Consider the following 15,612-nt stretch of genomic DNA (forward strand, 5'->3'; position numbering starts at 1 on the left):
GCATTCCCTGGCTGCACCTGCAGTATAGAACAGTATCAGCAGCATTCCCTGGCTGCACCTGCAGTATAGCACAGTATCAGCAACATTCCCTGGCTGCACCTTCCAGTATAACACAGTATCAGCAGCATTCCCTGGCTGCACCTGCCAGTATAGAACAGTATCAGCAGCATTCCCTGGCTGCACCTGCCAGTATAGCACAGTATCAGCAGCATTCCATAGTGATTCTACAATCACAGTGGCATTAGCTGGTGTTTTCCAGAAGCACATGGAGTAGCCAGCCAAGCTCCCCCTGTTTCTTTTGCCGAACAAGCTCTACTTTCGTGGCCTCTGGTACATTCTAATGCTAGATTGTATTTTCAATCTGCAACTACCAGGAAATAACACTTTTACAGTGTTAGTTTCATCAGATGTTGTACAATGAGATATAAAACACAGGAAAACATTTATTCTGAATCCACAGGGCCTTTAAAGAATCCTGTAAGAGTCTGACTTCCACAGGCGTCAAGCTTCTTCTCAAGAGGCATTTTCTCAGCTATCAGAAATACAGCTATGATTGAAGAATTACGCAGGTGTTATCACAGGCTTTGCTACACAGAAAGTAGCAGTTGACTACTCAATTGTCAACATTAATTAAAATCAGTAGACCTACAGTAATTGCTATTTCTTTTCTCATATTTTGGACCGGAATGAGGCTCTCTCCACTAGCCTAACTATTGTTCCTGCAGTGAGGACTCACCATCTTCATACAATGTTTTCAAAATTATCTGCAGATAAATCGCAAAAAAACCTACCAGTTCCAAAAAACACTACCAGTTCCAAAAAACCCTACCAGTTCCAAAAAACCCTACCAGTTCCAAAAGAACAGATCTCTTATCGATTTCATTAGGTAGGCTACTGAATGAATTGGCTTCATATCGAAAATACAAAAAAAACATTTAATTTTCTCCCCAATTTCGTGGTATCCAAATTGGTAGTTACAGTCTTGTGCCTCTCCCGAGTCCATACATATGAAGGTCGAGAGCCTTGCGTCCTCCGAAACACAACCCAGCCTAGCCGCACTGCTTCTTGACACAATGGCCGCTTAACCTGGAAGCCAGCCGCACCAATGTGTCGGAGGAAACACCGTGCACCTGGCGACCGTGTCAGCGACCGCCCGCCACAGGAGTCACTAGTACACGATGGGACAAGAACATCCCTGCCAGCCAAACCTTCCCCAAACCCGGATGACGCTGGGCCAATTGTGCGCCACCCCATGGGGTCTCCCGGTCGCGGCCGGCTGCGACAGAGCCTGGACTCGAACCAGGATCTCTAGTGGCACAGCGAACACTGTGATGCAGTGCTATAGACCACTGCGCCACTTGGGAGGCCCACAAACAGATCTTTAGTTGACGTGTCTCAATGTGATATCATGGATATATAACTAAGTTGTATGATTTATGACTGGCAAAAGAAATATGAGATTGACTTTAGCCATTTAGGTCGACGCATTTTATAAACTAGTCAAGCTGACTGTTCCTCATGCAAAGCACAGTAAATAGCCGATGTGCATCATTCCGTGGCTGCATATGAAACACACCAGGGTCCAACGTTAACTGTCCCCAAAAAATCTACTGGCCGAACATAACTTCTACTGGCCTGGACATGGTGAAGTTGTTAAATGCATTGGAGTCATGCAGGGCCTATACGTTGTCATGCTTTCTCTTTATATTCAGCTATTAATAGGCTACATTTGGTTATTATCATACATATTAAAAAGCTGTGCAATATAATTTAGCAACGCAAGTCATTACTCTATTCTTTGGAGTTGCATTGAATTAATTGCATACATTTTTGTTTCTAAAGTATGTCATTAAGAAGATAAAAAAAAATAGGACGCACTCATTTTAAGACAAACTTTTCAAAAGAGATGACATGGTTTAGCCAACACCAATGCTAGGCGTTTTTTTTTGTAGCTTTCCTTTTTGCAGACTATCAACCGTAACCAGCATATTGCTAGTATGTTCACTATTGAAGGTTTACTTTGGTAAAGAACTTTCCCTAAGATAAGCTCAGAGATTAGATATATACAGGCACTTCTTTTTGCTCTAGATAGCTGCTGTGTGAAGGCATCAACTGGTACTGCTCGAGAAGTTGTCTCACGGGAATGTGGAGGTGCGTGAAAGAACAGCCAATCATATGCTCAAATACAAATAGAGTGACAATTACGAGTGTAGTCGTCAATGGTTTTCAATGGTAGACTGCGACAGAGCTGGTAAAAGTTGGACTGGAATGCAAAAATGTACTGAAAAGTTACTGTCCCTATGTGACTGAAGAGATCCACTGGCCCGAAATGTTTTTACTGGCCCGGGTAGGCCATAATCAGTGTCGGACCCTGCACGCCAAACAAAATAAACCAATGTGCCAGATTTCAACGCATCGTTACCACATTATATGGGACGTGCAAATTCACGCGCTCTCCCTCCGTGTAGGAATTCGACTGCAACCACAGCGCACACCACACCCCCAGGTACCGAGAGGCGTGATCCCTATGACTACACAAAGCCAAAACCAACAACTAGACCTACTAGCTACCACTACCATGCACACCATAGTGATACTTGGCTGAGATATTTATGTGCGATACAGTAACCATCTTATTGTCTGGATGGAATACACCTAGTAGTGTGAAGCAGGGGTACTGGGGATAATATGCTGGGATATTAGGGATAATATATTGTCCATTAATCACCCATCAAGAAACCAATGGAGGGTACTGCCACCCTCATTGGATGTAGCCTATAGACAGCCTGCTTGCAGCAATACCAAAGTAGACTGATAAGTGTTCCTCAGACATTACACTGGCACAGGCGGCATATACACGCCAATCTGATGAAAACCTCAGGTGGATTTGTTTGGAGAGCGCTAACGTTGCATTATGGTGTGCACAAACATGAAGTGTAGTACAATCATCTGAAACAGCCACGATAAACGCTATAAAAAGGTGCATTTTGTACCATCAAAGTTCGTTGGGCTTGAGGGCTTTCTCAATACCATAAAGGCTGCATTCTACGTTAAATCAGGAAAGAAGGGTGTGAGTAATGTGCACATCCTTAACTATCAAACAGATGTTGGGCCAATATTAAACACTATGAAAAAAATAAATAAAGCTCGCAGACAGCATGTGCTGCTTCCAAGTGTTGCAGCTGCAACGTATTCTGTACTGTGGTGCAGGTTAAACAAAAGTACTTGGGAGCATCATATACCATAGCCATGAACGGTTAATTATGCATTTAATAAGTCTATTATGAAGCAGACTAACTTGAGACTTGAGCCAAACAATTGCTGAACTAAAATTGTGCAGCAGCACACCAATTGAGAAGAGACCCATAATGAAGAGACCCCAGAACCTAAGGTTCTTCTCTAATTGCTGTAATAAAATTACCCTGCTTCTCTTTTGGCCTGAGTGGAGTCAAGTTCTTCCAACCTGGTGAGACTCTAAACAAACTGACCCACACTCCTATGCAACGTAGAGGCCGAACTACTGTAGCCTAGGTAAAACATTGCTGCTGTGCTCTCGAGTTAAAAAGTCATACTTTTCAAGGGTTGAAAGATTTTTAGGCCACCGTTAACCAACATGGCTCAATAACGGCTTAGTAAGTACAGGATCTGACAGCAGCTCATGAATGTAATCTAGCCTACATCAAAACAACATGTTAGAACAGCCTCTATGTCACAGCCAGCCGAGACAGGGAGACCTGAAGGGCGGTGCACATTTGGCCTTGCACCATCTAGGTTCGTCAGTTGCAAGGTGTTTCCTCCGACACATTCAGGGTTAAGCGAACAGTGTTAAGAGGAGGACCCATGTCTCGAACGGCACCTCTCCCGAGTCCATTGGGGAGTTGCAGCGATGACACAAGGTCATAACTTCCAATTGGGTATCACGACAATGGGCAAAAAAAAAAATACATGACTAATAAATGCAGCAAATATCTTACCCAAAGATATTGAGAACAAACATGTAACTTCCTGCCAACACACCAGGCTTTGGAAAAAAAATAAACAAACAATTCCCCCCCTAAGTGCTTACATTTCCGAGATGTATACAATTCTACTTCTGGATGTTTACTGTGAGGAAGCTGAAGTTGAACCTTGTGAAAAGGCAAAGCAGCAAAGTGTAAAGGTCCGTTTAAAAATCAACCAGATTTGATTGACACACCCGGACCAACTCATTGGAATGCCCCCGCCCTATGACCCAACTAGCTATTCAGTTCTGTAAAACTATTTCAAGGATAAATACACAACGCAGAGGACGAGAGGTCAATAGAGTACTAAAGGTCAAGAGGAGTAAAAGTCAATAGAGTAATAATGTGTGTGTAATAGTGTTTTTTCTGTAATAGGGGATTAATGATCAATTGGTCAGAGACATGGGAGGAATTTCAGTCCGGGACTCATAGCTACATGGCAAATTCTCATTGGTTCAAATTGTTGAAACATTGAGCCGGAAATAGGATACTTGATATTTGGCCATTGGCCCAGTTTAATTGCAAGGATTTCTAATTGGACAACCACAGGCTAGTGCTGGGTTATAAAACTACATCCTCTCCTTTTCTTCTGTGGAGAGAATCACTGAGGACATGGGAGAATGAACATCTACCTCTCAGTATAACATCTATGATTTGTCCACTTTGAATAAATCGATTTTTCTCCCCCTGATTCGCTTTGGGGTCTGTGTTACTGAAGAGTAACATCAACTTGAACATCAAGGACCAACAGTCCGATGTGGCCGCAATGAAGCGCAAAAAAAAGGGGCAGTGCGTTTAGAGCTTTGATCAGCATGAAAATTCAAGCTACCTGAGCCCTACGTTAAAGACATTGTATGAGCCCAAGACCAAAAAAATAATAATAATTGTGCTGTTAATTGTAATTATCCGAGGTCCCTCTTTGTGGCACCTGACCACACTACTGAACAGTAGTACATGTGCGACAAAACGGGGGCCTGTAGGACCTGCCTTGTTGATAGTGTTGTTAAGAAGGCAGAGCAGTGCTTTATTATAGACAGAATTCATCTTAACTACTGTTGTATCAACATGTTTTGACCATGACAGTTTACAATCCATTGTTACTCCAAGCAGTTTATTCACCTCAACTTGCTCAATTTCCACATTATGTTTACATTACAAGATTTAGTTGAGGTTTAGGGTTTGTCCCAAATACAATGCTTTTAGTTTATGAAATATTTAGGACTAACTTATTTCTTGCCACCCATTCTGAAACGAACTGCAGCTCTCTGTTAGGTGTTGCAGTGACTGCACTCGCTGACTTGTATAGTGACGAGTCATCCGCATACATAAAGACACATTGGCTTTAATCAAAGCTAGTGGCATGTCACTAGTAAAGACTGAAAAAAAGCCTGAAAAGACTGAAAAAAGCAAGGGGCCTAGAGAGCATTGGCTTTGTCCAATGAACCATGGCAGAGTTTGTGCTTACAAAAAGACGCCACTACTATCGTTTCCTATTACTTTTCAGAATATTTATCCACAAGGCATACATTTCACTTCCTGTCTCTATTGTTGCTTTGTTCCTTCCTTGCTCTCAACAGTTAAATGAAGTGGTGTTGTCCTTTTTTCCATTATTGTAATTACAAGTTATTTTGGCTGCTGTATTTTACATTCAGCAAACAAGAGCAAGCTTGAATCCTCCTTTGAATATATATATATATATATATATATTTTTTTTTTTTCATCTCAAAATAAAAAAATGACAGACAAACTATTCTAGTCTTTTTCTTGGGACTCCACAGGAGCGAAGGAGAGGCCAGTCGGGGGCAGGTGCATAATTGAGAACAGTGAAGACAGTAGTGACGGGGGGTAAAAGGTATATGTCAAAATATTATTTTTAGACAATATTATAGCGATATTTGACTCAAAGTAACTTTGTCAACAAACAAAAAAAACTACTGTAGGCAGCGCTAGTCAGCTGTACCTACGACAAAACTCTGGTATTTGTCCTCCTATAACGTGTTCATCTATTTTAAATACTGGGCCAACATGTTTTCTGCACTTATTACGTGAGGTTCCTGGAAATTCCCAGCCCTAGAAGACAGAGGCTATAAATTAGAAGCTACAAATAAGGATAATACTGCATTGAATTGATTACCTGCACTATGCAAGACAAAGGCTGAAACATTACCTTTCAGATGAATTCCTCATACAGTGCACGCGTTTCCATCACGGGCCATCACTTGCTAGCATTGGCGCCTTTTCTTAATATTGTAATGACATTCTTGAATAATACTGTATATGGCCTATTTGGGACTAGAATAAGGTGCAGACAGCATTTGCTTCTCATCATGACTGAATAAATAACTGCTTTAGGCCATGCATTCAAGGCTACTTGTTGTTGGTCATAAATGTGACAGGATTTCAGCAAAATAACAAGCAAGACGTTAATTTGACAAGTGAAAGATTCCAGGAAAATGGATGGGTGGCCAGAGGTAGTCTATGACATGTTTGTACACTGAGTGTACACATATTAGGTACACCTGCTCTTTCCATGACAGACTGACCAGGTGAAAGCCATGATCCCTTACTGATTTCACTTCTTAAATCCACTTCAATCAGTGTAGATGAAGAGGAGAGAGGTTAAAGAAGGATTTCTAAGAGGAGAGACAATTGAGACATGGATTGCATGTGTGCCATCCAGGGGGTGAATGGGCAAGACAATTTAAGTGCCTTTGAACAGGGTATGGTAGTAGGTGCCAGGCGCACCGGTTCGAGTGTGTCAAGAACTGCAACGCAGCTGGGTTTTTCACGCTCAACAGTTTCCTGTGTGTATCAAGAATGGTCCACCACCCAAAAGACATCCAACCAACTTGACAACTGTGGGAAGCATTGGAGTCAACATGGGCCAACATCCCTGTGGAACGCTTTTGACACCTTGTAGATAGAGTCCATGACCCGATGAATTGAGGCTGTTCTGGGGGCAAAAGGGGGTCCAACTCAATATTAGGAAGGTGTTCCTATTGTTGTGTACACTCAGTGTTTGTGTGTGTGTGTGTGTGTGTGTGTGTGTGTGTGTGTGTGTGTGTGTATATATGTGTATGTATGTATGTATGTATGTATGTATGTATGTATATATATATATATATATATATATATATATATATATATATATATAAAAATCTTGAACAGTATTATCTATTTTGGTTGCATTTTTAATGGAATTGATGGCGAGATAGTGATGTTCATTCATATTAATCCATCATGGAGATACTGTATATCAGGCCTATTATTACGGTAGCATAGGCAGCACAATAATTTTTTTTACCAGCTGATGAGATGATACATGCATTGTGAAGTCCATACCGAACTGTGCTCCATACCGAGATGCGCTGTCGGTCTCCACCCCAATCCCCACGGGCCACCAACTTTCGAACACCACCTCACTCTGTGGTGATTTGCTCGTGATATGCTAGTGTCAAAGGAGGCCGAACCAACGAGAACATCAGATTCTCCGGAATAATTTAAACCAATAGCCCCCACACTCCCGACAAGAGTAGAGTAGCAGAATGCCCATTCACAGGGATTTGAAGTGAAAGGCACTCACACATTCAGAATAGGTTATTTGTGGGTGCATTGTAGATATGAAACAATAGCTAAAGATGCACTACGGAGAAATCTCTAATAGTTCGCCTAAGCTCAGTTTGTGACACAAAACAAGCAAGTACAGTGTAGAGAATCATTGTACCATCTGAACCGCGTTGAAATATATTTTCCATAACCAAACATATTGTATTTACAGCTGTTTGAAGCTGGTGTACAAAACCAAAAGTAAAAGACAGAAAAACAAAACGGGAAGCATAGAAATAGCTCACATAGAACATATCTACCGCTTCTTAGAATAGCTTTCAATGAGAATGACAGATCAATAACACACATTTCCATGTGCATTTGGTCGGGTCGCCCAAAAAGTTACATATTAAAGCTTTAAAACTCCTGCACACTGAGCACGCAAAGTATTATTTTTTTATGATGCTTTGGTTTCGGCCTCTCGACTGTCTTCAGAGCCTCAGAGGTCGAAATGTTAGCAAAAAGTGATAATTTGCTAGAGTAGTATGCAGGAATCTCATGGAATTTGAGCCGGTGGTCGCGCGAGTCCTGACAAAAGACTACTATCCCTGAACATCAAGCCATGCCAGCCTCTGACAACTTCAAAACTACAAACCATACTAAGAACATGTTTCATCTGTCAGTGATAAATCTTCACCTTCTTATGCAGTGTTGTCCTAATGTCAACTGTGATTCTCCAGTGCATGGTGTCCAACAGCTACTTCGCATTAGTATAAAACATTTAAAAAGGAAATACTCTTCTAAGTCCACCTCAGCCAAATACTCTCATAAGAATGGTGGGAACAGTGACTGGTCAGCTTAACTCAGGAAGCCACAGAACATTAATTAGCCTACACTATGGACTGAACACGGATTACCAACTTTCCAAGTTCAAACAACAGCTAGGTTTATTCAACTCAGTCCTAATTCAGTCAGAACTGACCACGTATGTAGCCAGAGAAAAGAGAAAGCGTTGCTTGGGTACTGAACAAGACCCAGAGAGCCAAAAGCTCTGCAGCCAGCCCTATCTCCCTCTGTGAAGGAGCAATTTGAGTCTCATTGATTTGGCTTCTTCCATGTTCCTTGTTTGAAACAGCCCATCTCCTACCTAAGCTGGTTAGGGGTTCCCTTATCTCTCTGTTACTCTCTGCACCCCATCCTCCTGCTTCACTTTCAGTGCTTTGGGAGAGCTGCTGAGGGAAGGGGAAACAGGAGTTATTCACAGGCAACACAGGCAAAGCAATAGCAAGATTACACTAATTCGTACAGATTTAGAAACACAAACATATTGAATGACCATCCATAAATGGGTTAGTTTTGCACTTTATTGTGGTGCACTTTATTTTGTTATCTGCAACAAAGTGGGAGGAGCCGTTCATAGAGACCGAGAAAGATTTGCGAGAGGCGGGCCAATAGCAGAAAGACAGAAAGATGAAGACGATAAGCGCTAAGATTATTTTAGTGATAGAATGTCTTTGTAATACTGGTCTATGCCCCACAAAAGTATTATGACTGTTTAAGCGTAGCTAACCAGGAAATGATTGATTAGGATGAATATACTATGAAGTATTTCAGTTCAAAGTTTAAGCCAGCAGTGATTTACTTGCACTGTGAAAGTATCGGAGCTGATAAAGTACACATCCCTGAAATTGGAACCAATGTTAAAAATAACGCATATTTTTTGTTGTGCTATATTTCCAAAGCTGATGTTGTTAATAATGCATTTCTCCTGCATTTTCATAGCCACACACTGTTTGTGTTTGGTGGAATTTGGGGGAGAGCTCTGCAGTAGTTGATGGGCTCACATCATCACAGGCACTAACTGCACAGATGAGCTATCAAATTATGTTTGTGAGTGAGCTGGCAACAATCTTTTGACAACTAAAAATACTCCTCTATACAGGCTGCCTATGTGATCTGACGAAAATAAATAGCTTATTATTCATAAACCTAGTCTGTAAATGTTTTCCTCTTGTTGAATTAACTGTGTTATAGCTAATTAGACTGCATGCTGAGCCGAGTAGACTCAGAACAATCATTGGGCCACAGTGCACAGAGGTGGACTGGCAAGGCCTGTAAAAGTATAAAAACAGCAGCTGAAAGATTAAAGTTAGAGAAAATCTACATGAGGAGAATAATGTGATACCAAACATACACACCCTCTTCATAACTTTTGGTGGTTATGACATTTTCAAATCAAATAGAAGCAGCTTATCTGCATCATCTTAAAATAGGCGTCCACTAGAGTTTCAACCCATTGCTACTCGTCAGCATAAGGCACCGTCATACCAGTATGGAAAGGAAACACGAGGACTTATACCATAAAAGATGGATGCATGTGATCCTTGAGAAATAAGGCTGTGATTTAGGCCTATCGAAGCGGTCACCAGTCCTAGCTTTGATTTGTGCTTCTTACTTTGTCTAGGCCTACAAATGTGTAGTTGAAGAAGTACTCAAACAGCATAAGTTACTATTTAGCATAGTGGCAAAAATAAGAACTCTTCTATTTGTGGCGAACATGAGTTGGAGTTTAAGTTGCCAACAACACCCGACAGTAGCACCCTATTATAATTATGTGTACAGATAGTTTTCTCAGTTGCAGTGAAAAATGGCATTGGGCCACAGGACAACTGTAATAACTTCTCCATTACCAACCAAAAATAGTTGCTTATCTACGTAGCTACTGGTACTAGATACTTCAAATGACATGATCAACTTTGCGGCACTTTCAATTTAGGCATTTTATCAGTCCTAGTTATCAGCATGTTTTGCCAGTGTTTAGGACAGTAGTTTATGACGCATTTTGAAATTAGCGTTATCACATACAAATGACAGAATTTATCAGTCTGACAAAAAGGTGCTTCAGTTAGGAAAAAAGGTTTAAAATACAAAATATGCTTTTTTGGCTGAAAGACTATGCCCATAGCTTACCCATGTTGCTGCACAACAATTTAAGTCAATAAGTCAGCGTTTTAGTCAAAGTATGATATATTTGGGCTTGAAGTTGGAAATTCAGATATTTTCCATGTCAATGGCGTGTTTCCCCTATGAGATGACATGCTAATACTTTTCCATCTACGTTTATTTTCAGAGCTGGGTTTTATTTGAATATTACCACCCTCCAGCATGGTATTGTTTATTAATCAGAAACACCTGCAAAGTTCTACCCCTTCAAAAATCGGGATTGAGCTGAGCCAAACAGCTTTTCGCCATAGCCTGCCTACACATGGTCACCTGAGCCATGGAGAAAAAAGACAATTTCATAAATGGTAAAATTGTGTATGACATGATTGCATATTTGAACCACGCAACCACCAAGATGAATGGTTTGACCATACTCCACTGCTTTGATTGGTGCAGCTAGAAACCACAAGTGTCTATCCTATAACAAAAAGGCACCCGTGAAAGAAAATTCCACTATCATGTTTATCTATTTTGCTGTGCTGTTGTTACATTTGTATTGGTATTGTCTTGTTTCGTGTCTGATACGCTCAGGGTGTTGTTACACATCATTTACGGCGTGCATCATGAGCAAAGTCATTGTAGCCCATCATTTCACTTCCACTAGCTGTGAGAACCATGGCATGAGCACGGGCTGACTTGGTATTGCTGTAGCGCAGCTGAATAGCCTGCCAACATCCTACCAAAGGTTGCACTGTGTCCATTATAATGTTGAAAAAATGCATCTAGTCCAAACCGTTCAGTAGTTAGGGTATTCATATTACCAAACCGTTCAGTAGGTATGCTACTCATATTACCAAACCGTTCAGTAGTTAGGCTATTCATATTACCAAACCGTTCAGTAGTTAGGCTATTCATATTACCAAACCGTTCAGTAGTTAGGCTATTCATATTACCAAACCGTTCAGTAGTTAGGCTATTCATATTACCAAACCGTTCAGTAGTTAGGCTATTAATTTTACCAAACCGTTCAGTAGTTAGGCTATTCATATTACCAAACCGTTCAGTAGATAGGCTATTCATATTACCAAACCGTTCACTCAATAGCCTTGGTTTTTCTAATGACTGCCTCGCCTGGTTCACCAACTACTTTGCAGACAGAGTTCAGTGTGTCAAATCGGAGGGCATGTCGTCCGGACCTCTGGCAGTCTATGGGGGTACCACAGGGTTCAATTCTCGGGCCAACTCTTTTCTCTGTATATATCAATGATGTCGCTCTTGCTGCGGGCGATTCCCTGATCCACCTCTACGCAGACGACACCATTCTTTATACTCCTGGCCCTTCCTTGGACACTGTGCTAACTAACCTCCAAACGAGCTTCAGTGCCATACAACACTCCTTCCGTGGCCTCCAACTGCTCTTAAACGCTAGTAAAACCAAATGCATGCTTTTCAACCGTTCGCTGCCCGCACCTGCCCGACTAGCATCACCACCCTGGACTAGAGGTTGACCGATTAATCGGAATGGCCGATTAATTAGGGCTGATTTCAAGTTTTCATAACAATCGGAAATCGGTATTTTTGGACACCGATTTAGCCGTTATTTTTTACACCTTTATTTAATCTTTATGTAACTAGGCAAGTCAGTTAAGAACATTCTTATTTTCAATGACGGCCTAGGAACGGTGGGTTAACTGCCTTGTTCAGGGGCAGAACAACAGATTTTTACCTTGTCAGCTCGGGGATTCAATCTTGCAACCTTACAGTTAACTAGTCCAACGCTCTAACCACCTGCCTCTCACTGCACTCCAAGAGGAGCCTGCCTGTTACGTGAATGCAGTAAGCAATGGTAAGTTGCTAGGTAGCATTAAACTTATCTTATAAAAAACAATCAATCAATCAATCATAATCACTAGTTAACTACACATGGTTGATGATATTACTAGTTTATCTAGCGTGTCCTGCGTTGCATATAATCGATGTGGTGCGTATTTGCGAAAAAGGACTGTCCTTGCTCCAATGTTTATCTAACCATAAACATCAATGCCTTTCTTAAAATCAATACAGAGAAGTAGATATTTTTAAACCTGCATATTTAGCTAAAAGAAATCCAGGTTAGCAGGCAATATTAACCAGGTGAAATTGTGTCACTTCTCTTGTGTTCATTGCACACAGGGTCAGGGTATATGCAACAGTTTGGGCCACCTAATTTGCCAGAATTCTACATAATTATTACACAACATTGAAGGTTGTGCAATGTAACCGGAATATTCAGACTTATGGATGCCACCCGTTAGATAAAATACGGAACGGTTCCATATTTCACTGAAAGAATAAGCGTCTTGTTTTCGAGATGATAGTTTCCGGATTCGACCATATTACTGACCTAAGGCTCGTATTTCTGTGTGTTATTATGTTATAATTAAGTCTATGATTTGATGGAGCAGTCTGACTGAGCGATGGTAGGCACCAGCAGGCTCTTAAGCATTCATTCAAACAGCACTTTCGTGTGTTTTTTCAGCAGCCCTTCTCTGTGCTTCAAGCACAGCCCTGTTTATGACTTCAAGCCCATCAACTCCCGAGATTAGGCTGGTGTAACCGATGTGAAATGGCTAGCTAGTTAGCGGGGTGTGCGCTAATCGTGTTGCTCTGCATGGGTAACGCTGCTTCGAGCCCAGGTAGGGGCGAGGAGAGGGACGGAAGCTATACTGTTACACTGGCAATACCAAAGTGCCTATAAGAACATCCAATAGTCAAAGGTATATGAAATACAATGGTATAGAGGGAAATAGTCCTATAATAACTACAACCTAAAACTTCTTACCTGGGAATATTGAAGACTCATTTTAAAAGGAACCACCAGCTTTCATTAGTTCTCATGTTCTGAGCAAGGAACTTAAACGTTAGCTTTCTTACATGGCACATACTGCACTTTTACTTTCTTCTCCAACACTTTGTTTTTGCATTATTTAAACCAAATTGAACATGTCTTATTGTTAACATGTCTTATTTATTTATTAAGCCAAATTGATTTTATTGATGTATTATATTAAGTTAAAATAAGGGTTCATTCAGTATGGTTGTAATTGTCATTATTACAAATAAATAACAAGGCTTTTTTGGTCCTCCAATAATCTGTATCGGCGCTGAAAAATCATAATCGGTCGACCTTTACCCTGGACGGTTCCGACCTAGAATATGTGGACAACTATAAATACCTAGGTGTCTGGCTAGACTGTAAACTCTCCGTTCAGACTCACATTACACATCTCCAATCCAAAATCAAATTTAGAATTGGCGTTCTATTTCACAACAAAGCCTCCTTCACTCACGCTGCCAAACTTACCCTAGTAAAACTGACTATCCTACCGATCCTCTACGTCATCTACAAAATAGCTTCCAATACTCTACTCTGCAAACTGGATGCAGTCTATCACAGTGCCATCCGTTTTGTAACCAAATCACCTTATACCACCCACCACTGCGACCTGTATGCTCTAGTCGGCTGGCCCTCGCTACATATTCGTCGCCAGACCCACTGGCTCCAGGTCATCTATAGTTCTATGCTAGGTAAAGCTCCACCTTACCGCAGTTCACTGGTCACGATAACAACATCCATCTGTAGCACACGTTCCAGCAGGTATATCTCACTGATCATCCCCAAAGCCAACACCTCATTTGGCCACCTTTCCTTCCAGTTCTCTGCTGCCAGTGACTGGAACGAATTGCAAAAGTCACTGAAGTTGGAGACTTATATTTCCCTCAATAATTTTAAACATAAACTATCTGAGCAGCTAACCGATTGCTACAGCTGTACATAGTCCACCTGTAAATAGCCCACCCAATCTACCTACCTCATCCCAATACTGTTTTTATTTTATTTACTTGTCTGCTCTTTTGCACACCAGTATCACTACTTGCACATCATCATCTGCTCATTTATCACTCCAGTGTTGATCTGCTAAATTGTAATTATTCGCTCCTATGGCCTATTTATTGCCTATCTCCTCATTCCTTTTGCACACACTGTATATAGACTTTATTTTTTCTACTGTGTCATTGACTTGATTGTGTTATTGGCTCGTTTATTGTTTACTCCATGTTTAACTCTGTGTCACACCGCTTTGCTATATCTTGGCCAAGTCGCAGTTGCAAATGATAACTTGTTGTCAATTAGCATACTTAGTTAAATAAAAGGGAAATAAAAAATAAATTTAAAAAAAATCATATTAACAAACCGTTCAGTAGTTAGGCTATTCATATTACCGGAGCTTAATCTTAAGCTCTCTATTTCTATGGTGGATTCGCTGTCGCAATTTATGGAAGATTACAAAACTTTGGAGAAAACAGATTGTAAAGTCAAAGATACCCAATTCGTTAATATGTATTAGCAGCCTGTGTAATTCTTCAGAGGCAGAACCTAAACAAGTATTTCCCAAGCTCAGGAATTACATCGAAATAGGGGCAGGGGGCATTGCCCACTGGTGGGGCCTTTAATGTAGTATCTTCATTTGTTTTGGTTAGAGTGAATAGAAGGATGCTGGCTGACATTTGTATACCTTCCAGAGCTAGAATTGAATCAATCTATGCAATTGAACCAAATAGTGCATTGCAAGAACATGTCAGACTGACTAGGAGGTTAGTTAGTTCAAGTAACAAGGGTTATTTGAACCCCATTCATTGTACGGCTGGGAGACGGACTCTCTGTCCACGATCACTCCAACTCTTTAGTTTAATTTCTACATACTTACTTTTATAGCTTTTATTGCAGACTTGGTAATATTGGTCATTTTCGCCTTGGAGATTGGAGGCTTGTACTCATTCAACGAGAAGAGCTGAAAGACAAAAAGCGAAGGAAACAAACCGTTCAAACACATTTTAATATATAAGTGTTAAATAAGACAAGAAACACATTACTCAGGACTGAAGCTAAGACTCAAGAGGAATGGCAAACATTTAGTTTGTACAGTAGGCTACATAGGCCAGGGAAAGGGTGTCGTCAAAAAAAGTGTTTAAAGACACTTGGGGCTGTCTTTATTATGCACAAAAATAATATTCAAGCAATAGCCTCCAGTGAAATATTAGTAGCTGAAAAAGTAGAGCGTGTATTGGGCATGATGCTGGT

At 40.9% G+C, this 15,612-nt stretch overlaps 1 protein-coding gene across 3 annotated transcripts in view; it reads right to left on the reverse strand.

Moving 5' to 3' along the window:
- The window catches only part of LOC110505404 (SR-related and CTD-associated factor 8), a 41,360-nt gene that overhangs the window by 23,844 nt on the left and 1,904 nt on the right, over window positions 1-15,612 (reverse strand). The window contains exons 2-3 of one of the 3 annotated variants that reach the window (XM_021584603.2): window positions 15,239-15,322; window positions 8,695-8,779 (exon numbers count right to left, since the gene is read on the reverse strand). Coding sequence is in view for 1 of the 3 variants with exons in the window: in XM_021584602.2 (XP_021440277.2) it covers window positions 15,239-15,322 (84 nt within the window). In the remaining 2 variants the exon portion in view is untranslated. Of the gene's footprint in view, window positions 1-8,694; window positions 8,780-15,238; window positions 15,323-15,612 lie in introns of those variants that run through there. The other 2 variants (XM_021584604.2, XM_021584602.2) reach the window with 2 other exon arrangements.

This window comes from Oncorhynchus mykiss, chromosome 25 (assembly GCF_013265735.2).
Source record: "Oncorhynchus mykiss isolate Arlee chromosome 25, USDA_OmykA_1.1, whole genome shotgun sequence".
NCBI classification, from domain to species: domain Eukaryota; kingdom Metazoa; phylum Chordata; class Actinopteri; order Salmoniformes; family Salmonidae; genus Oncorhynchus; species Oncorhynchus mykiss.